Below are 23,069 nucleotides of genomic sequence, written 5' to 3'. Positions count from 1 at the left end.
AACAAAAAGAGAATTTCAAAAGCTTTTGCCTGTGTGTGTTATTTAGAGCCCGTTCCAGAAATGAAATAAGAACTTATTTTTTGTGTAATAAGAAGGCTTGTTCCGGAAAATAAGAAGGCTGCTACTTATTTTGGAAGAATTTATATAGGTACCGACCGGCCGGGGAGGGAAATCGTACTGGCAGCCACGCCGGGCCGTCTCCAGCCACCGGACGGCCGATCCGAGCCGTCCAAAAATTCTAAAAAAAAAAAACAAGAGGGCCTACGCGAAAATCAATGGCATCCGAGGTGTGTAGACTGCTTGATCCGAGCACCCCTTTTCCGTGTAGGGTGCTTGATCATATATACACGGAAAAGGGGTGCTCGGATCAAGCACCCTACACACCTCGGATGCCATTGATTCCCGCGATAGCCCCCTCGTTTTTTTTTTTAGAATTTTTGGACGGCTTGGATCGGCCGTCCGGTGGCCGGATACGGCCCGGCGTGACCGCCGGTATGATTTCCCTCCGCTGGCGCCCATTATCATAGCAACAGTCTTATTTTTTGTATAAGGCAATTTCAAGCTCAAAAATTATGTGTTTACGCAAATAATTTTCCTACCATTATGGATCTTGTTTGATAGATCTCATTGAGATCTTTAATACGGTGCAAAAAAAATTGAACTTTTTTTTTTCATTTGCATTATTTTTGAGTTTGAAAATGTGAAAGAAACTTTTTATTTGAATTTTGTGGAATGACCCTTCTTATTTTTGAATGAGAAGTGGCAAAATAAGTACTTATTTTTTAAGAAGGTTTCCGGAACGGAGCCTTATAGGTATCTCTAACGAGGTAAGATAGATAAGAGCATATCCATTGTAATAAGTAAAGGGCGCCGCTATTTGCAGCCCTCTATTTACTCCCGTAGCCCACTATATTTCGGTAAATGATTGTTGAAAATCATAAATAACATTTCGGTAAATTGCTGTTGAAAACAAGATTATATTTCGGTAACTACATGTCAAAAATATGTTCAACTGTTGGTAAACAACTGCCGAACATGCATTTTCGGTAAACATCTGTTGAAAAAAATATTATATTTCGGTAATTGGACGCTGAAAATATATCTCAATTTCGGTAACTAACTGTCGAGTATAATTGAAAATTTTTAACGGGCTATGGGAGTAAATAGAGGGCTGCGAATAGCAGCGCCCTAAGTAAATAGGTGTAGATAAGTACATTTAAGAACAAGGGCAAATTATAGTTACCCCCTCTAACTATGCCTCGCGTACACTTACCCCCCTCTAACTTTTTTTTTTGGCACTTAACCCCCTCAAACTAACGAAAATTCAAACGGTCATAACTTCAAACAGTCATAACTTCTTTATCCAAAATTGAAAATATGCAAATTATATATCGATTTCGAGGTCTTGAAGTCAGCTTTCTCATGACACCAAAATTACATCACGATTCAAAGCACACAGAAAGTTATGATCAAAACGGTCTTTCTGTCTACCAGCCCTTACTCTTTTGATCATAACTTTCTGTGTGCTTTGAATCGTGATGTAATTTTGGTGTCATTAGAAAACTGACTTCAAGATCTCGAAATCGATATATAATTTGCATATTTTCGACTTTGGACAAAAAAGTTATGACAGTTTGAAGTTATGACCGTTTGAATTTTCGTTAGTTTGAGGGGGTTAAGTGCCAAAAAAAAAAGTTAAAGGGGGGTAAGTGTACGCGAGGCATAGTTAGAGGGGGTAACAATAATTTGCCCAATCAATATTCAAAAAACACTCCACATTGTAATAAGCAAAGTTACAAGTCTTTTAGCAAATAACCAAATTCCACCAATTCCATAACCAAACTTAACAACTCTTACTAATAACCAAAACTCAATAACCGAACTCAATAATCAAACTCAAAACTCAAAAACTTAGAAACACATCATATTGGAATTGTCTTATCGAGGCGAATAATTTGGTGTAGTCGGGTGCGTAATTAGAATTCGTTTGCGATTGGACAAATGTGCATTGTGTATTGTGGGGTTATTTTTGGTTGGGAATGCAAAAATAACCAATGTAGTGGTAGATGTTGTTAAGTTTGATTATGAACTAAATGGATAATCAAATGCTGATGTGGCATATTTTGGTTATTGTTTTTTTATTATTACCATTGCAGATGCTCTAAGAGTGAGAAATACAAATCAATCTCATATAGCGAGAGATACAATGGGTCACCGTTTTGTTTCCTTCATGATCAACCTAACTCTGATAGTTCACCTTCTTGCGCACAATTGGATGATATAGGGGTTCATATAATCAGTGGCGTTCCAAGTTCGTTGTCAATCTAAAGACGATGATATTGGAATGCACACATTTTACAACGGTCAATCAATCAATTGGAGATTCACTATCAACTTTTTCGGAACTACACTCTTCTTCTGTCATTATTATTGGGATTCCCATACTAGAATTTTTACTGTATTTGATGCCAAAATGGATACCAAATGCAAGAATGGGTCACATAAGTACGATTGTTATTGGGTTGCAAGACTTGACGGTTTTTATTTTAGCAATGATAACAAGTCTTGGGTGAAAAAGAATACTTGGATCTGATTACGTGTTTGTGATCAGATAAATGGATTCTTAGCCTCATTTGTCATTAAGTGCAAACCGCTAATGAATGAAAATAAACAATTGGACCTTATTAATTACTAGTATTTGTGATAAGTTTGTGTGGATTTTAGCCTGATTCATCATTATAGGTGTGCAAAACTTACCTTTATTTCATCTCTAATCTATAATTCCATGAGAAATAAATTTGGACTCATTTATTCATCTCTTCCACTCCTTTTATCATTATTCATGTAAAATTACCAATTATTCTCAATTCTTAGTTGCTTTTCATGAACAGATGGTAATTGGGTAATTTCATGTGAATAACGGCACAAAAAAAAGAAGTGCAAAAGGATAGAAGAGGAATGCTAAAATTCTTATCCTGCTTTCATTTATACTCCCTTACATAAAGTTTAAAGGAATATTATCCTCCTCTAACCCAACTGAAAATATTTACCCAAATATTTACTACTTCCGTCTGCCAGCAAACTTTGGCCGTTATAAAGATGCATTTTTTTGTTAACAAATTCAAATATTTCTCACAACTTAAAAGAACCTATTGATATTTATTAATTTGAGATTTTTTTTTGAAAAAATGCATCATTTTAGAAGCCTATTTTTGCGAACCAGATACTTATTTAGGAACACAACGTTGCCATTTTTATGCACAATTATGTAAGGGATAGGCTCTGCCGCTCCGCTATTTTTATCACTAGATTTTACTTCTCCTTTTTTGTAAACAATGTGCATCCGGATCGTCTAGGAGATTTTTATTCCTTTGTTTCAAAAACGATTAGTGCAAGAGTTTGGTTAGGTGGTTTTTATGTCCACGCTCGTAGCCCTAATCTTCTACTCCCTTTGTCTCAATTTAAATGTCTCTTACAAGAATCTGTACATTTTCAAACCCAAAAAAAAAAAATGTTTTCTATATATTATTTTATAAAAAATTTACGCCAAATTAAAGTACATATTGAGTACTTTATTTGGTGTTAAAAAATTTTAAAAATAATATATAGAAATATATTTTCTTGGAATTTAAAAATACACAAATTTTCATAAAAAAACATTTAAATTGAGACGGAGGAAGTATTATTATTTCTATTCAATCATTTGTCTAAGTGTCATCTTATCGTCAATTTTTCTTTTCTTTTTTTGTTCATATTTTAATATTTTTTTTTATTCATCTCGGCTGGACAAATGATCAATTTCAAAAAGTAGTAGGAGTATGACAAGAATCTAATCAAAGAATTTCGAAAATTATGTCAAAATAGTTAACGTAGCCAAAATGGGGACCGAATTAATTTTCCTCACTATCACACATTACGGTTTGACATTTACGGCACCAACCACTCTGTCCTTGGAAACATTACTACCACCTGATTCCTACCCCCTACCTCTACGGAGGCGGGGGCTGCTGCCCAAGGGGCAGCAGCATGCTGCTGTCCCGGCTTTTCGGGCCCACTCAGGTCTCGCTCTGATGATCTGAAACGTTCACTTTGTAGAGCTCGTTGAGTAGAATAACTATGCAAAAAATCAGCTTAATTGGATATCATTAAGTACCTGATCGAAATCTTTTTATTTTAAAAAGAATGGATCCGAAACATTGGATCAAATCCATTGTAACCCATAGACCAAGAGTTATATGGGCTCCGATCAGGCACTTAATGATATCCAATTAAGCTAATTTTTTACATAGTTATTTTACTCGACGAGCTCTACAAAATGAACGTTTCAGATTATCGAAGCGAAATCGGAGTGAGCCCAGAAAGTCGGGACAGCAGCACGCTGCTGCCCCCTTGGGGCAGCAGCCCCCCCCCTCCCTACCTCTATGAAGTGGAGTGGAGTAAAACAATGTCACACTCTCCCAGACAAAAAGACGCGGCATTCCAGCCTGGCACCCGCTACATTTTTCTCTCTCTCTCTCAGATCAGAGTAGTGTACAACAGTACACAACCAAATTCCCCAACTACCCCTATTTCCATACTTTTTCTTCTTTCTCCCACTCAGAGTAGTCCCTTCATATAGAGTGTTGCTATATGTACCGACCACGGGGAGGGAAAACGTACCGACGGCCGCTGGCGGGCCGTCTCCGGCCACCGGACGGCCGATCCGAGCCGTTCAAAAATTTTAAAAAATAAAACCGAGGGGGTCAACGCGGGAATCAAGGGCATCCGAGGTGTTTAGGGTGCTTGATCAAAGCACCCTTTTTTCGTGTATATATGTGTGTGTACATATATACACGAAAAAAGGGTGCTTTGATCAAGCACCCTAAACACCTCGGATGCCCTTGATTCCCGCGTTGACCCCCTCGGTTTTATTTTTTAGAATTTTTGAACGGCTCGGATCGGCCGTCCGGTGGCCGGAGACGGCCCGCCGGCGGCCGTCGGTACGTTTTCTCTCCCCCAATGGTCGGTACTCATAGATTTTTCGCTTCATATAATATGCTGGTGTGATAGTGCGAGTACAAATGTAAAAGTATCTTTACAATATATCTCAACCAATTGAAATATACGAGAGCAAGATGAGAATTGAAAGTGCTAACGTAGTGCAACAAGTAACACCGGAAGCCCGAAAACATTTTGAAAGACATATGACTATCGTCACAATGCATACACACAACGAAATACCCTAACTACCCCTATTCCCTCTCTCTCTCTCTCTGTCTCTTTTTATCTCTCTCATCATTTCCGAATGACCACACTACCAAGCACCTAACCGTATTCCCTCCCCCTCCCCCACCACCCACCATGCCACCAAATCTCCACCTCCTCCTATCCACCGCCCTCCTCCTCTTAACTTCCCTACATTTCGCGGCGCCGTCCGCCGCCGCACCCCTCCCCCACTTCCGCGAAGCCCCCGCATTCCGCAACGGCAGAGAATGCCCCCACCCCACAACCCCCGCCGCCTCAATCCACATCGCCATGACCCTCGACGCCACCTACCTCCGCGGCTCCATCGCGGCCGTTCTCTCCGTCCTCCACCACTCCACCTGCCCCGAAAACATCTCCTTCCACTTCCTCACCCTCTCCTCCCCCCACCACCGCCCCAACCACCTCCTTAACACCATCCTCACCACATTCCCTTACCTCTCCTTCAACCTCTACCGCTTCGACCACAACCTCGTCAAGAACAAGATATCCCTCTCCGTCCGCCGCGCCCTCGACCAGCCCCTCAACTACGCCCGGATCTACCTCGCCGACCTCCTCCCCTTCTCCGTCCGCCGAGTCATCTACTTCGACTCCGATTTAATCGTCGTGGACGACGTGGGCAAGCTCTGGGGGATCAATCTGAACGGGAAGATACTCGGGGCCCCGGAGTACTGCCACGCGAACTTCAGCTCGTATTTTACCTCTGGGTTCTGGTCGAACCCGGTTTTCTCAGGGTTTTTTCGGGACCGGAGGCCGTGTTATTTTAACACCGGGGTGATGGTGATCGATCTTGATAAGTGGAGGGAGGGGAGGTACACTGAGAAGCTCGAGGTTTGGATGCGGATTCAGAAGAAATACAGAATATATGAATTGGGTTAGTATAATTCCCACTATAAATTTTACCCCCTACTTACTATATAGTGATTTGTTGCCTTAGTATTTAGGATGAGTATTTTAGGTGTTTTAGACATAAAAAATACGTACCCAATATTCAAGAGAACTCATTTCGCTTAACTTTGTCGTCTAAACGATATTTTTGGCAGAAACAATAGGTATTTTGTTAGACTTGTCCCACATCGCTCATCTAAGCTACGCAAACTTGGTTAATAAAATCTAGAGGCTACTCCACCTATAGCCAATTGGTTTGGAGCTGGATGCTTTAACATGGTATCAGAGCTAGACTTTCGGAGGCTTTTCCCCTTTGTTTGTGCCATAGTTGCACTTTATTTCATTGTGATTCGTGTGTTCCGAATCCTTTGTTGACCTCTCCACGTGCGAGTCAGGGGTCGCACGTGCGGGGAGTATTGGGATTTGTCCCAATATATTTTGCCGTCAATCTGAAAGACAGAGACAAAAAAATTAGCGTGAACTCACCTTCACCTTCGCTCAATAGGTAAAAGATTAGCTATATTCAGGAAGTGTTAATTTGGCGCAAAGAAATTTGAAAATGATAGGTAATCTATTTTTACTGGACAAAAAATTTGGGATGGAGGAGTACCTCCCAATATTCCTTCATCATTTCGTACGTCCAAGAGGAATTCCTTCAATTTTAGTATACTAGAATTACAATGATTTTAGAAAAAGTATTTTTAAATATGGTTTTGGTGCTTTTCGCATGCGCAGATAATTCCCCTATTTAGATTTTGAGATTATGAATCTCTCTTATAACTAACCCAAATAAGCGGGGGGTGGGGGTGGGAATGGAGTATGTAAATTATTTCCCTATCCTTTTCATTGAACGCTCATTATTTGACAAAATCGCGATCTTCTTAGTCGTATCGTATCCACCAATTAATAACACAATGTCCAAGACTTTAATTACATAGGAAATGTGCACCGGGGCGGCGAATATAATTACGATGCAAAAGAGTATAATCTTTTTATTTTTATTTTTATGGGTTACAATGAAAATCAAACAGGATCATCGAATGCTTACCATCAATTTTGGTTGACCCCTTCTGTTTGTTACAGTATATTTGTAATGAAATGAAAATTGGGTTGACCTTTTCTAGTAGGAGTATTTGATTTGTTAGAGTATATATATACACCAGATTAGTTAAAAGTCATTATTAGCTATTTTCAAGAGGAAAAACTCATCTACACCAGAATAGGTAAAAGATTAGCTAAAGTCCATATAGCCTCGGTGCTTCGGTATTTTTCCCGAGCAACTGCTCACTAGATAAGCCTTTTTATATTCACTCCGTTTGGTTTTCATTTTTGAGAGTAACTTTTTTTACTCTCGGCACAATTTTTAATAAATTTTTTCTCTCTATCTCTCTGCATTTATTATCATTCATTACATCTAAAATAACTTTCTAAAATGTAAACCAAACAAAATGAGTGTTTTCCATCAACACTTTTTCTCTCTCCCAGTTTCTCTTCTTATTCACTCCTGATTTTTTGATATTTTAATGCATAGAGAGAAAGTGACAGAGAATCTGGTAGAGGGTGAGAGCAAATATTGGATTGGTATAATAGAAATTGTACCTTTTTCTCTAGATAGTTTTGTTATCATTGGTGTACATTTTCTTAGGGCATCCGCACCAAATTCTCTATATTTTGGACCAATTTACACCTTAAAAAGTCACTTTATTACTTTAACTATCCACTTTTAAAATAACTACTGCATCAGGCTCTTTATTTTTACTATCCTCTCAATAAATAATCAAATCCACCTCAATTAAATACTCTCCCTTGCCTCGGAGAGAGAAACAAAAGCAGGAAAGGTATAAAAATGAGAGAGAGAGAGAGAGAGAGAGATGGAGTACAGAGAGAGATTGGGAAACAATATAAGAATGAGAAGGAAGTGAACAGTTGCTCGGCTGTCCAAACGAGCAGCTGTAGCAATGTTAGAGTTTTTTCAAAGTAGAGAGGAAAGAAGAGAAACTGATGCTGGGGGTTTTGGGTGTTTTTTTTTTTTTGGCTCTTTAATTTAGTTTGAAGATGGGAGTAAAGAGAGAGATGTGGATACTCTTAATTGTAATGAACTCATCATTCTGTGAGTTTCTTAAACAAGTAGTACTCCATCCGTCTCAATTTAATTGTCTCTTGTTCTATTTTAATCGCCTAAAAAATGAGTTATATCTTATAATCCATAATGATTTTCATATCGGATATGGTTCTTAGTTGATAGATTTCGATTAGTTTTATAATATAATGTCTTCAAAATCACCATTACAAGATATAATCAATTAAAAAATAACACAAACTTTCAAAAAGAACAATTAAATTAGGACAGAGGGAGTATATCATTGTCAACTCAAGTGAGGCGAATTATGTAAGCCCTTTCAGTCGAGTGGGATTTGAAGGTGGTATTAGAAAATAGAGATATACTATCGTGGGCCAAAAAAAAACAAAAAAGAGATTTTGCTAGTGGCAATTTGTAGAAGACTATTGACCTGTTTGAGATTTTAAATTTAAATTTCAAATTTATGTTCTTGTATAACTTATATTTTGCTTCCAAAATTCCATTGAGGATTTGAGCTTTGATATTTCCGAAATTCAGAGTTTATCGATGTGAATTCTTTACCTATTTTGTTTATGTGATTTTGTGCAAGAATAAAATAGTACTCCGTAGTACTAAACGCTTGTAACAATACTAACCAAAAAAAAAAAGGGGTTACCCTGATTTGGACGTAGGATTTGCTCCTCCTAGTCTCGATTGAAAATTTTTTAAGTGTTATCAATTACTATTAGAGTCAATTCATACTGATTTTTTGCTTCTGCTTTAATTGGACCTATTAGTCTACATTGAGATTGTTCTATCGTAGATTAGTCATAGTGCGTGCTAGTTGGCCAAACATTTTGAATTATTTTACCAAAAACAATTCTTACCAACTTTTTATTGAATAGCATTTCTAACCAAAATAAACACCATTTTTTTTTTCTCCCCATTAATTTTACCAGCATTTTTATGTACCGCAGCATTTTTTAATCCACTCATACTTATCACTCACCCGTGTATCTCTAAACGAGCCCCTAAATTTGTACATCTCTTTTTTACTGGGTCTTGTTTCCACTGTCTTTTTTCTCTGCAACTTTTTGAATTTAGTTAAATTGTTTCCACTAAATTAAAACATTTAATACATTTTCTTTCTCCAATGCCCACATTACAAAAAGTTGTCTATATATAGTTTAGTGAAAACAACCTTGGCAAGAAGTAGTGGCAAGAAGTCGGCTTGGCAAAAACGCCGCCTCATGTATGCGTGCTTGCTGATTTACTTGCATCCGTAATTACAGGTTCGTTGCCTCCGTTCCTACTAGTTTTTGCCGGGAATGTGGAACCAGTGGAGCACAGGTGGAACCAACACGGTCTAGGCGGGGACAACCTCGAAGGACTGTGTCGAGATCTGCACCCTGGTCCGGTGAGCCTTCTCCACTGGAGTGGGAAAGGGAAGCCATGGTTAAGAATCGACTCCAAGAAGCCTTGTCCCTTGGATAGCTTGTGGGCCCCCTACGACCTGTTCCTTCACGAGCCTTTGTTTTCAGACAGCTAAGGCCTTGCTAGGATGATGTGCACTGGATCTGGAGGGACAACCTCTATGGGTGCAGTGCAGATCTCTCTTGCACATAATAGCCTCAAATGATCCGAGTTTTTCTTCAACTTTAAGATAATTATTTGATTTGTGTTTAAAAAATCAACTCAACCAGATAAATCTCGTAAGTACGCGATTCAATATTTTAATTTTTCACCTGGATTTTGAACAAACTTTGAAAGAAAACAAAGGTGCTATGGGTACAGATTTGGTATCTTCTGTACCCGTGCTTACATATCAATTTTAAACTTGTCTCGGGTTCATAAAAATGAACAGAGATGCTCATTTTGTGTGAAATATTTTGTTAGGATCCCTGCTAAAAATGATTGCAAACGGATGACGGTAGGGGCATTTATGGAACATTTAATTTTGTTCTAGAATTCAAGTTTGAATTTTGAAACAAAATTGGATGTCTCGTAAATGTTCCCATCAATATTCGATTGAGCTAATTTTTAGACGGACCCTTAATGAAATATTTTAATCTAAATGAATTGAGCGGCTCAAATCATATTTTTGGGATCCGAAACGGGTCAAATATCAAATATGTTCCCTTATTTTGTTCTGTAATTTAAACAACGATGATTACGATATGTGCAAGAGGGATGTGTGGTACCCTGCCCGTAGTTTTAGCTGGATTAAAAGCCCTGGAGACCACGGGTCTGTTTGGAAAAAGACGGAAAAGGACAAAAGGAAAAAGGAATGTAACACGTTGAGGTGACGTGTTCGGAAGGGGTAGTATCGGGATTCCGGAGGTTTCATTGGGGGTGTTTTGTATGGTGGGGTGAAGACGCGGAGTTACTGTCGGTTAAAGGTGAAATGGACGGACGTGATTAACTATGGGAAAGGTTTGTGATGACGTTTGGGGTTGGCGGTGGTGACGTGGATGATGGGGATTGGTGCATTGTATAATGTATAGTAGTATCTAGCTGTGTACTAGTGTTTGGATCTTGTGAAGATTCGCTGATGACTTTCATGTATAGCACTGTATGGTATATTGGTATGTTATTCTTTTTCTTTTTGTTGGCTGGGCTGGGGAGGGGCCAAGACCAAGATGTGCGTTATAAAGTGGTGTGGTCACTTCTTTTGGCTTTGGATTCTTTTGTAATACTGGTCTCTCATCCCTGTTGTTTGAGAAATTTTTCGGTGGCGGGTGAGTATATCTCATGTGGTATTCGTTCGGTACATTCGAGTTGTTCAAAAATATTTTGGACGATTCGAATTGAAACTCTCTCTCTTTTCACCCAAACACTTTCTCTCTTCTTTTTCTCTCTCCAAATTCGAGTCATCCAAAAACACAATGGGCGACTTGAATGTGCCAAGCGGGCACTATGTGATATCCACCTAGCACTGAAATTTTTTCCCTGTTCTAGAACGGAGCAGTATATTTGGAGCAATTATTTTGTTTTATATTTTGAGCAATTATTTTTGAAACTTTTCTTTTCCTGTTTCGGCTTCTATTTTGGATGTATGCTCGACAAGGTACGACTTGGTTGTGGTGGGAATCGTGTCGTGTGGTGTTCGTGTCATTTGGATATTCGTGTCAAAATTTTCTCCATCGTAACCCGACCTGTTTACATTTTCGTGTTATCGTATCATGTCAGAAATAGCCGATCCTAACCTGCTAACTTTGCTTCGAGTTCTTGTCGTGTTATCGTGTCCTTTCATAAATTCACACCCCGCATCGTGTCGTGTCATCTTGTGTTCGTTTTGAATTCTCGCAATGCTAACCAGCCTAACCTGATCTGTTTAACTATTTGTATTATCATATCGTGTATATTCGTGTTTCGTGTCACAAAATAACCAACCTTAATTCACTAACTTCATTTCGTGTTGGATCGGAAATTCCCACCCCTACAACTTGGGGGATGCCCACATACTGACAACTTTCTCTACTCACTTCAAAGGCCCATGGTCCCTATAAACTTGGAATAAGCCCAAGATACATATTCATGGTTGGACCAAGTGAACTTTAATTGGCCCAACAATGATGGTAGAGAGGAAAGAGATGATTACATTTTGCTAATTTAGGTATTAACTTCAGCGGTAGAAATTGAAGAACAAGTTTCTGGCATAGAAGCCCAACACAGACCCGGACACATAGATGTTCTTAACTGTTTGATATATGTGAATCCTATACGATGAATGTGAGGTTCATACTTATCGGACAGTTTCAAATATATCTGTATTCAAATTTGTGATAGACACATGCAATATGTCCGTAGCATCTCAACCTTCCCATAAGACGGGGAGAACCTTCATTTCTTACGACTCCATACTGATCGAGTTGTTCAAAATAGCCAGTGGATCACCCTAAAAAATCTAAACAGTAGCATTTTGACGTGGTTATTCAAATGAAAGGTGAGGTCGCAGTTTCTAAGAAATGAAGCAAATATCGATTCTATTTCTATATTATTATATAATAATAGAACCGTTGACCAAGTTTAAGAGTGGAAATTATGAGATTGATTATATAATCATCTTTTCTTTCTCTCCAGCACTGTCCAAATTTCACTTAACGAAAGTCTATTGTATTTCAAAATGAATTGTTAGAGCAAGTCCCGTTGATCTTAAAATTAATAACTTTATAGTGGTGCTATTTTTGGCACAATGGTGGGTTAGTTTTTTTTGCCCTTGAAGGATGCATGAGAGGAGGGAGGAGACCGAACAGTCCAAGTAGGGAAGCAAATTAAGTGGTTATCAGCTGCGTCGCAATCAGTGGATCAACGGGACTTGCCTGGGTCTAGTCACAATCAGTGGATCCTGATAGTCATGCATGCTTGAGGTTCACAGCCGCGAATCCCTCCTACAGAAACCAGTAATCAAATTAATTACTCAAAAGGATGAGCACTTGCCTGAGTCTAGTACGTCCTGGATGACATTGGCCACTGCAAGACCATAAGTACACACAACAATATCGAAATAATTGCAATCCTTAGGTAACTTAAGGCCATCTCTTAAACCCCAAAGCTCCGTTGCCAAAACCGTTTAAGTCCCAATCTTCCTTTGGAAACCCAGAATAAATGCCCCATTGTGATTTGAACCTCACATATTTGCAGCAGTCGCGCCTGCCGCAAGTCACAAATTTTCACCCTGTGCATGGATAATCGTGACATGAACCTAGCATATTTGCAACCGTAGCAGTCTCCCCTGCCACAAGTCACAAATTTCTCTCTCTCTCTCTCTCTCTCTCTCTCTCTCTCTCTCTATCTATCTATTATATACTTTTATGAATCTATTTGTCCAGATAATTGTGTGATATGTAATAATTTTTTTAATGTCGTATCTTCAACTCAAATACTTTGGCTTTTTTTCTCAAATAACTAAAATTTGGAAATTCATGTTCGCAACAATAAAAAAGTAAAATAAAATAAAAAGTGAGAAAGAAAGACAATAGAGGAAATTATTATTTTTTTGTGAAACAAGTTAAAAATCCACGAACATATATACTTATAGGCAAGTTGGGTAAAATAACTCATAAAATAATTTTTATATATTGTTTGGTTCAACATGGTAAAAGAAAGTAACAAAATTACAAAATCTTGAGTTTTTTTTTTTTTACCAGAATTAAACTCGATTTATATATAACAAAAAGGAAAACACAGTACAATAAAAGCGGACATTACTAGTTCGAAAGTACAAAAACAACAAACAAAACAAAAAAGAAAAAATCGACTGGAGCCAAGACGCCGGAGTCGGAGTCGGACCCGTCGATTACACTCGTGAAGGGAGTTGGAATGGCCAAGTATGGAGTGACCCGGTATGGACACAAAGCAAACTCTTCTGGATGGACCCGCCGCAGCAATTTGAGCTCGTTCTCACCTCAAACTGAAGGTTGAAGCCGCTGCAGATACCACTATCATCGCCATTGAACTTGTTCCAAGAAACCAGATCTGGAATCCTAGATTTGGCTCCTGAATCCAAAATGATGGGGAGGGTGGGAGATTTCAGCTCCCTAAGGAGAGTCTCAACCACCTCATAAGCATGGAAGTAGGAGAGGAGGAGAAGGGAAGAAAATGGAGAGGATGGAGGTGGAGGAGCCGCCATGGGGGAGGGGAAAAAGGAGGAGGAGACAGCAGCAGAAGAAGAAAAAAGAAAAGGAGGGCTTTCTCTCTCTAGGGTAAAGAGAGAAGCTCTCGAGAGACTTCTCCTGGACTCCTAAATCTTGAGATTTGATGGGTGAGGGGCATTCCTCAAATTTGAAGAGAGAGAAAGGAAATTTGAAGGATGACTTCAAATTGTTTGGTGCTTGAGGGATTTACTGTAGCACTTATTTCATGCTTGATCCCTCAATCTTTTGAAATTTAAGGTTTGAAGAATCTGCCGGAGATGCTCTTCATACTATGAGATAATGTTGTAACCATAGCCCATTTGAGAATGCTTATTTGCTTAACTTTCACCCAGTTCCAAATCTAAGGCGATCGATATTAGTTTTATTTGTTTGCTTAGTTTCAAATCGAAGGCAACTGATATTAGTTTGCTTAATCAAGATACGATCCACACTGTATTGTATGAATGGGCTATGCAACAAGTTGATGTAGAAGAACTAGGAGAAGGCGCTCCATTCCCGATATGGAGGCTGTGAGAAATGCAACAACGTGGTGTGAACTGTCAAGGCCTTATATTATCATCTTATTTCTCTTTGTTTTACTGAGGGTACTTATCTTGCTCCTCGTTGTGTGATGAAGTTAAAGTTACACTCAGGGAGTTGGGATTTCCAAATTTTGACCTTGGTTCTAATTCATAGTCAATTATATGTTTGTGCCCAATCGAACAAGGAACTTATTAGTGTAGAAGAACTGAATAGGTTAATGTCTCAGACTCTCAGTACGGCCGTACGGGTACGGGCTTTGGACAGCTCCGAGAAATCAATCGCCTGTACAATTCCTGTGCATGGACTAGCCTCATATATACTTTATATATATATACATGCCAAGGTAAACTCCTGCGTATTTGCAGCAATAAGGAATTCACGCAGATTTCAACTAGGGTAATTGACTTCTGTAGTATAACTAGGTCTAGTCACCACCTGAACCAAACTATAAAGACCTATGGGACATTTACCTACTCAACAGCCGGGTCAGATAGTAAAATCAACCACCATATCCAGCAAATGATGAACTACAATACCCCAGCTTGACACGCCGTCCGAATGAAATCAACAGTAGTTATTTCAGAAATAAGCTAAGAAGAAAGGTCCCGATCATCACTGAGAATAAATGCATGTAATAAATGCGTTAAGTCAATGTCTGAAACATATAAAACAAGCTGATGTTAGGGAAATTTGCTTACAGTCCGCCATGAAGCTGCAGTTACGATTATACCCAGCTGACATTTGTTCAAATGTCTTCCGACAAGCCAATGGACCAGACAATCAGCCAATTTCAAGACGACTTTACACCAACACGAAGAGTATCTTAGGTTTACTCAAATACCATTTACTAAACGAAGTCTAGAGGGAGAAAATGGAAACAAAATACAGAGTTGGCAGGGTTTCATCTGCGACTGGGATGATGAGGATGTTTGAACCATGCTTAGTCAACCACCTTGCTCCCACCCCACGCAAGGAAACTATCTTGCGATCCAAACTCCTACAAAAGTACAGAGAAGTTCATCAAAAAGAAAATTCAAAAGCATTCACAGTGGTTTCCACTTTTTTGCAGCATATTTTTCTTGTATGTGAAATCATATGCCGAAGGTTGTTCAGAAATATTTCTCAAGTGCTCGAATTATTTGTTTTGTAATCTTAACAAACTCCAAATAAGCAAAAATGCACGCGTACAATTTTTAGATTTTTTAAGGCCAAAATCATTTCTTTTAAAGTGGAAAAACCCTGCTTAGCATATGGATTCCAATTTTAAGCTAAATCAGCGGAAATGAACAATGTAAGCAAATAAGGTCAAAGTAAAGGATGCAACAGTTAACAAACAGCACATACAAGCTGGCTCAGCCGGAAATCAGGGGGCGTATCGAGCTCTATGTTTGCCGGATCAAGGGCCAGATCTTGGCACGCCTCTAAATCTTTCTTCAAACACTCGGGTCCTAAACGAGAATAGTCAGAAAGGCATGGCTTGCCATTAAATTCTCCATTTATATTTTCGTCCCTACCAGGGGACTGGCTCCGGAGAAGGTCATCACACAAGGACAGCCCTTCCACAAGTTGCTGAGAGTCTAAAAGATTCTGAGACTCACTGTCCCACCACTTTGGCTCTTCCCCAGTCGGATTGTCAGTATTATCTGTCGTTAGATCAGCATGATTTTCTGCCATAAGGGAGTCTTGAAAATTTGGATTCCCACACACAGCTTGCTCCTCATCTTCAAAGTGCCCCATCTCGTGATTCTGAAGCTTCAAAATCATGAAGGGAGAAAAAAACATTGGTATATCAGGTTTTGGTTTTTCTTTTGCCTGGAGATCGGTGTAAAATGCAGATGAAACTGTCATTGCTTACAAAATTAGTGAAGAAATGCAACCGCCTTTTTCTTTCTAACAGAAGTTATCAATGATAACCCAAATTAATATATTCTCTTAAGCCAAAAAAAAACCTAATCCAAAAGTACCAATTAGGGCATATCCTTTGGTAATTTGATTGGCAACAAAAAAAACTGCCCAAGGAAAACAAAGGTACCAGCAGTGTAACTCCACGCTTGGATTTTTACCTTATTTTCAATGAACAGAAAACAGAATAATGCAATGATGGTCACAGTTGTGTACACCATCTGATGTGAAGCCTTATGTGCAACCAACCGCAAAATGGGATGGACAAACAATTGAGATAGGTGCATACAAAGTACCACATCAAACTCAAATGTGGTCACCAAGTATTATTCAAACAAAATATATAGTCATGACTCATGATGCCCAACAGAGAGTTTGTTTTACCTGAGAATAAGGATCGGCGCAAGAAATAGCAAAATCTTGTACAGCGTCAAAATCAGAAACTCTTTTTTCCGTCCGGGGTGGTTCGGGAGTCACAGATTGCGGAGTAACTGGATCTACTTTTGCAATCATAAGATCATTGCCTTCTTCAGGCAAATCTTGTTCGACTTTATCACTCTGCTTGACTACTTGCTGCTGATAAAACACCTTGGAGATCACATATTCCCCATCCTTTTCATCTTCCCCAGAGCCCAAGTGATACTGATGCAGTGCCCAATTGGTTTTCTCTGGTTTCCCACCCTTGACTGGGGTCACATAAAGCACCATAATCTTCTTACATCCAGTTTGGACCCCATCTAATATAACCGGTTTGGTCCTTCCAGTCTTGTGCCAACGAACATCGCCAAAATCGTCGCCGTTTATCTTTCTACGCTTCCGAGTTCCAGTGTTGTAAGCCTTGATTGCTCTATGAAAAAAGTGAGCAACACTTCCATCTTGCTTAACACCTGAAAATTCCTAGAATTATAACTCATTCAACGAGAGAGATACAAGAATCACAGTGAGGTAATTTCTGTTCTGACCTGGCAAATTCTGAGGATGGGTATAACAAATCCCGTCATCTTCATTCACAGTTGGAATGAATTCGTCAATAAAAGGATGGGGTTTCATGTTCTCAACACCAGCTTTCGCAAGTAAATGCCATATAATCTCTTGATCAGATGGATCGAATTTGACACCTTTGGGTAATCCTGGCCACTCCTGAGTTACCTGAGAACATAGAGGTTCCAAAAGCTCTTGTTTTGAAACCGGTGCTATAGGCTATGCTTAATCAACAATCAAGCCATGTGCAGCAAAACGTCTCTTTAGCTCCTTGGTTCTTGGAGGTATAGGGGTTAGGTTTGTCTCCAATCCTCCCCCACCTATACCCCCAGTGATTGGGGACTAGATGGTTCTATTATTGTTTTTATTGTCATTCTGGATTTTGTTGTTCATTGTTTCCTTTGTATTTTCTAGCTAATACTATGCAAAATGCTAAATCCAAGCTGTTAACAGACTCTAGAATGAGTAGTTTCACACATTGTCGAGACCACCAAAAATGCAGATACGTCTTGAAATTCAATGAATTGAGTAGAGCTGTCCCTAAGATTTTAGTCATAACAGCGATACACACATTAGCCTGTGAAACTTTGAAAAACTGATACTATATAGCTGCACATCCAATGGTTGTGTGTGTAACTGTATATCAAACCCGAAATACATGATGGACATAACATAGAAACTAGGTATCGAGACAACTACAGCCAATCTGAAGACCAATCAAAGGTCTAAAAACTGCGTATACTCATGAAACGACCAACCAAAGTTCAACACACAAAAAATGACCAACCATAGGTTGTGAGACCAGTGAAAAGTCCAAATCACCAAGTGAATATATGATGCACCATACCTCAATCCAAAGATAAGAGTCACAAGACAAATGAGAGAAAGAAACAAAACCCACAATCAAATATGTTGCCTTGAAGTTGGACACTTTTTGGATAGCTGCTAGTATCATAAATATCTATGTAACTAGAGTGTATGGGCTATTAAGAGCAGAGGTGGCAGTTCTCATATCAGGTCACTTAAACAAAATATCAAGTGATCTGTTGGAGTTTATCCCACATTGGTTAATTAACTTCTCCAAAACTAGTATATGAGCCTAGGCGGCCTCTTCACTCATTGCCAATTGGTCTTGAGTGGAGAGGCTGCGCAGCCTCATATGCTAGTTTTGGAGAAGATAATTAACCAATGTGGGATAAACTTTAACACTCCCCTGCACGTGCGAGGTCGCACGTGGAGAGGTAAACAAAGGATCTACAACACGTGGATCACAACAAACAACGGTGCACTTTGGCACAAACAAAGGGGAACAAATTCTCCGAAATCCTAGCTCTGATACCATGTTAAAGCATCCACCAACTCTATATGCCCAGGCATATACTAATTTTGGAGAAAATAATTAACCAATGCGGGATAAACTCCAACATGATCAACCACCCAAAAAAAATAAAAAATCTGATCCAAGGTCATTATGTTTCAGACTCCATGACAAACTAGGTTAGTACTTAGTAGGACTTCAGCTGAAGAAATCCCAAGTGAGGAAAATTTACTGGTTAGTGAACTAGGAATATCAAGGTCCACAGTACCAATGCCAATAATAAATAAAAAAAACGAGTCCATCTATGTTTACCAACAGAATTCGTGAAAGATTCTTCTATATATTTAGGCGGAGGAAATTATTAGGCACTTAGTAAGTCATCTTTTCTAGCACCCATTTCTTGTGCATGTGCATCTATCAAATTTAACAAAACTTCATTTTCTTTGTTTCTTTTTGTGTGTTTAAGTATTAAGAAAAAAATATAGCCATGCCTAGGTGTTAAAGTATGAAGAGTGGCCAAAACCCCATACACTTGGAACAAAACAATCGCTTTGTACCTATAATATAAGTTGACACAAATTTGCAATCGCAGGAAAACAGAAAGCGATACACCTTCTCTATATCATGACAAAAGCTGAGAACCACCAAGGACCTCTTGCACAAGTATGTTGAGAGGATTAGAACACAGTAAAAGCAGTTACTCGAAGGGGATAAGACGAACAATTTCCATAATATTAACAGCATAATGCCTACCTTCCTAAATAAAGCAATTATATTTATATTCCCTCTGTTATATAACCTACACTATGTATTTATATATATTGAACCCTCTGTTAAGTTAAGAAACAGTTTCACTGAGTAGAGGATTTCTTTAAAAATGATTGATGTTTGCTTATTTGTTTGAACCAAGAAAAGAAAAAAAAATAATGTCGCAATGTAAAAAGATTATGACACCAAATGCTTCAAAAGGTGCAAATAGCTTACCTACATGGAGGGGAGAGAGAGCAACTTTATACCCGATTGAAATGCAAAGTACGACTCGTTTAACTGGTAATGCTGATAAATGCCTAACCAAAATCACGAATAGACCTGTAATCTAGTAGCGATAAAGCTAACCAAAATAGACCCAAAACCCGGTAATACTTTATTAGAGGCACCGTGTCCTGTTTTAAGTGCGTAATCAGGGATTCAATAACCAACTTACTTTATATTTGAGTTGAAATGAGAAAAATGAAAGGCAAAATGCCAACCAATTAAAAAAAAGAACCAGAGAATGTAGGAGAATATTCATTTCACCTAATCATAACCCAGAAACTGAAAGTTATATAATATAAGATCAAAAGGGAGGTATTATACATCACTATTGTCAATGATATGTTGGCAATTAGGGCAAGGTCTACTTGGGTTGCTTTTCCAGTGGACTCTTTCCGGATCACACAAGCCAGATGCACTCTTGATTTTTGTTGCAATCCTATTGCTGTCAACCAACCATGATTGTCTGCATAGTTTACACACAGTAATTATAGCCAATCCATATAACTATAATATTAGTGACCGAACTAGAGATCAATAATCTGAAAGACAATTTCAAGATTTTGGATTCTGTAATATTACTGGCATATACCAGGAGCGAGGACTAAGTAGATATACAGGGATAAAAGTTAAAAAACCCAATAGCCATATTAAGAGCAAAACAATGAAAAAGTTGAGGACGTAAGTATCTTCAGAAGTAAAGCCCATTCAACGTTGAAGCCAGAACAAGAAGACTGTCAAAAACAATGGCTAGATAACCTCTTAGGAATCATCTTACTCACCTCTTGGAGGAAGTTTTTGCCGCCTCTGACCTACAATAAACATGAGAAGAAGACTAAGTGACTGCTAGCTAATTTGCATGCTCTCAGATCACATAGAACTACTCGAGTACTCTTATAAGATGGTGAGGACGCAGAACTGACAATAGCTAGTAGTTTTCAAAAGGTCCAAGTTCTGTTTTCCATCACCGTATAACAAATAATGTCTTCCCAAGAACTGTGATGGTCGGACATCTTAAAATGAATGTTCACTGTATTTCGTTTAAGGTGTCTTTCACTTAAAAGTTACTAAAACAGAAGATTAAATCTCAATAGAGAGGATATAAGGACATAAAAGTTCCCGATATAGCATAGATTTGCATCATGTGCATCAGATTCTAGTAGTAATGCCCCCTTTGCTATCAAGTCAGCTATACAAGTCATAAGTAACTAATAAAAACTATTGACTATCATATTTCCACAAAATGTATTATCTTAACGTTGCCTAAAAAAATAGCAGAATGACAGCTGAATTAAGCCGTGTGTCTTAAAGTGACTAAAGGTCACATTTGGCAAGGAACTGGAACTTGATCTTACTCACTAAACAAAGCTGCTTCACAAACAAGAATATGGCTTTGAATATAACAAAGAACGCCACCAAGATAGGCAATACCAAAGAGATAACATAACATCAGACCTTGGATGTGATTTCTCCAAATGCACATTGAAATATTGAATTAACATAAACCCAGCTACTTCATTGGTCCAATTTATTAGAAGGAAACAATTGTAGACACAAAATTCTATCATCCTGATGGTTAATCCCGAAACATTCTATCCTCCTGATGTTTAGTCCCTATTTCATACAACACAGAAAGTGCACAGGTGTTACGAAAAAGGAGGTAGAAGTTCAATTCTCACTGTTTTAAAAAAGGGTAGAGGGGGACACTGATGCCAATATATATATATATAGAGAGAGTTCCCTTCTTATGAGGGATCCCCTACTTAGCTTAAGTGCGGACTTCATAGATCCCGATCGAATTTCGATGATCCGAGCCGCTCAATGTGATCAGAACATGATTTTAAGGGTCTCGGCGAGAAATTGTCAAAAAAAATGGCCGGGAAGGATTTCATCCGAACAGTTTTTTATTGAATGGTTCAAAAAAACTGCTCGGATGAAGCCCTTTCCGGTCATTTTTTTTGTTGATTCCTCGCGGGTACTCTTAAAATCACGTTCTAAACAAATTGAGCGGCTCAGATCATCGAAATTCGAACTGGAAATGGGGGACCTCTTCATTTGAAGATAACTATATATATATATATATGCGCTCAGCAACTGATGCTATATATTAACTTAGTTTATCTAATTTGGACCAAAGAGAGAATAGGCAATGAAATGCTAATGATGCCAAACAGGCAATTCAGTCTCCCACAACTCAAAAAAAAAAAAAAAAAAAACCTAATATTGCCCAATTTGTGCCACAATAATTGTGAAGTCAAAGGCTTTCTTAAAGCATTCTTAAACCACTCGGTATAGTGAACCTAAACATCAATTGTGAGAAATCAACCATAAGATAACCATAAGGCCCTGTTTGTTGAGCATCGTAGAGCATGGGTTGGGACTTCTACGCGTGTGGGCCCCGATAGCGTAGCAGCTGTTTGGTTGCCATTTTTTGAGGAGGATTGGTAATCTGGAGGATTAACTCCTACTTGAATACATTACAACATTAATCCCCTCACTCCTCAACCAAAACAAACATGACTATAGCAATCACTACCTCCGACCAAACTAATCCCTCCTCACCATCAATCCCAATCGCAATCCCCTCCTCACTATACATAAAACCTAATTAGATACACCAAACATCTGATTTACCCTATTGATCAAATAGATCAGGCTTTCAGATGTAGAATACCCATTTGCTGATTTGAGGTCACATAAAACCTAATCAGATACACCATAAACCTAAAGACTACAACTTCTTTCTACAAAAACAAAACTCAGGCGGAAAACCAAGGAAACAGTTAGTTCAGAGGATCAACTCGGTATTGAGAAAGGTAGTCCGTCTTCCAATAAAACTTGAACTAAACTGAACTGAGAAGATATCATCAAAACGGGTTCTTCGGGATTACGTTCAGCAAGAAAGATACATATACAAAAATACATATATAGATAGAGTTAGAGAGAGAAGAAAGAGAGAGGGGTGCATACCCAGTCATGACGGAGTGATTATCAGAGGATTGGGGTCAAAATATCATTTGCTTTCCTTTCTTTTCTTCAGTTTATCTTTCCCTTTCCATGGGGGTATGCAGCACCGATGATACCATTTTTCGTCTTAGGTTTTCCCACGTTATACGGAGTATATTGTTTTCTCTTACACATACAAACGACTTTTGAATTTCGAAACCCGGTCACTATTCTCTATGTCATTATATATTCAATTTCTTCCGTTAACAATTTCATGAATTCAATGTGTATATATTACTTGAGTGTCCTACTTCGTAATTTCAACTTATTAAAAAGATATCATCATTTAATATTTTACATTAATTTTTATCACCACTTTTCCTATTTACCCTCTGTGGGGGACAACATTATTACACTTTTACTCACCAACTTTTCAAAATGAAATATACTTTTATGGGCAAAATGAAAAATGCATCAATTTTTACCCGCTAACTAAATGAAATATACTTTTATGGGCAAAATG

The 23,069-nt window shown here is 38.5% G+C and overlaps 2 protein-coding genes across 6 annotated transcripts; one reads left to right on the top strand and one right to left on the bottom strand.

The window, feature by feature from the left end:
- Nucleotides 1-5,063: 5,063 nt before the first annotated feature.
- Nucleotides 5,064-11,183, top strand: LOC131311524 (probable galacturonosyltransferase-like 3). The gene is made up of 2 exons (XM_058339021.1): nt 5,064-6,115; nt 9,481-11,183. Exons 1-2 carry the CDS (start codon nt 5,341-5,343, stop codon nt 9,735-9,737), a joined length of 1,032 nt encoding a protein of 343 aa, XP_058195004.1. The 5' UTR covers nt 5,064-5,340; the 3' UTR covers nt 9,738-11,183.
- A 3,796-nt stretch (nt 11,184-14,979) lies between these two features.
- Nucleotides 14,980-22,725, bottom strand: LOC131310957 (SUPPRESSOR OF GAMMA RESPONSE 1-like). Of its 5 annotated transcripts, none has more exons than XM_058338236.1 (7): nt 22,571-22,725; nt 20,383-20,412; nt 19,925-20,066; nt 17,232-17,418; nt 16,654-17,156; nt 15,712-16,119; nt 14,980-15,364 (listed from the first exon to the last, which is right to left on the bottom strand). In XM_058338236.1, exons 1-7 carry the CDS (start codon nt 22,576-22,578, stop codon nt 15,308-15,310), a joined length of 1,335 nt encoding a protein of 444 aa, XP_058194219.1. In that variant the 5' UTR covers nt 22,579-22,725; the 3' UTR covers nt 14,980-15,307. The 5 variants fall into 5 exon arrangements, with proteins under 5 accessions (XP_058194219.1, XP_058194220.1, XP_058194217.1 ...); XM_058338237.1 differs by having other exon boundaries at nt 15,712-16,113; nt 22,571-22,714; XM_058338234.1 differs by lacking the exon at nt 22,571-22,725 and adding an exon at nt 21,107-21,183.
- Nucleotides 22,726-23,069: the final 344 nt, after the last annotated feature.

Source organism: Rhododendron vialii, chromosome 12a (assembly GCF_030253575.1).
Source record: "Rhododendron vialii isolate Sample 1 chromosome 12a, ASM3025357v1".
Classification (NCBI taxonomy): Eukaryota; Viridiplantae; Streptophyta; class Magnoliopsida; order Ericales; family Ericaceae; genus Rhododendron; species Rhododendron vialii.
The sequence above is the reverse complement of the archived record's forward strand: the minus strand, read 5'-3'. Positions and strand labels throughout refer to the sequence as shown.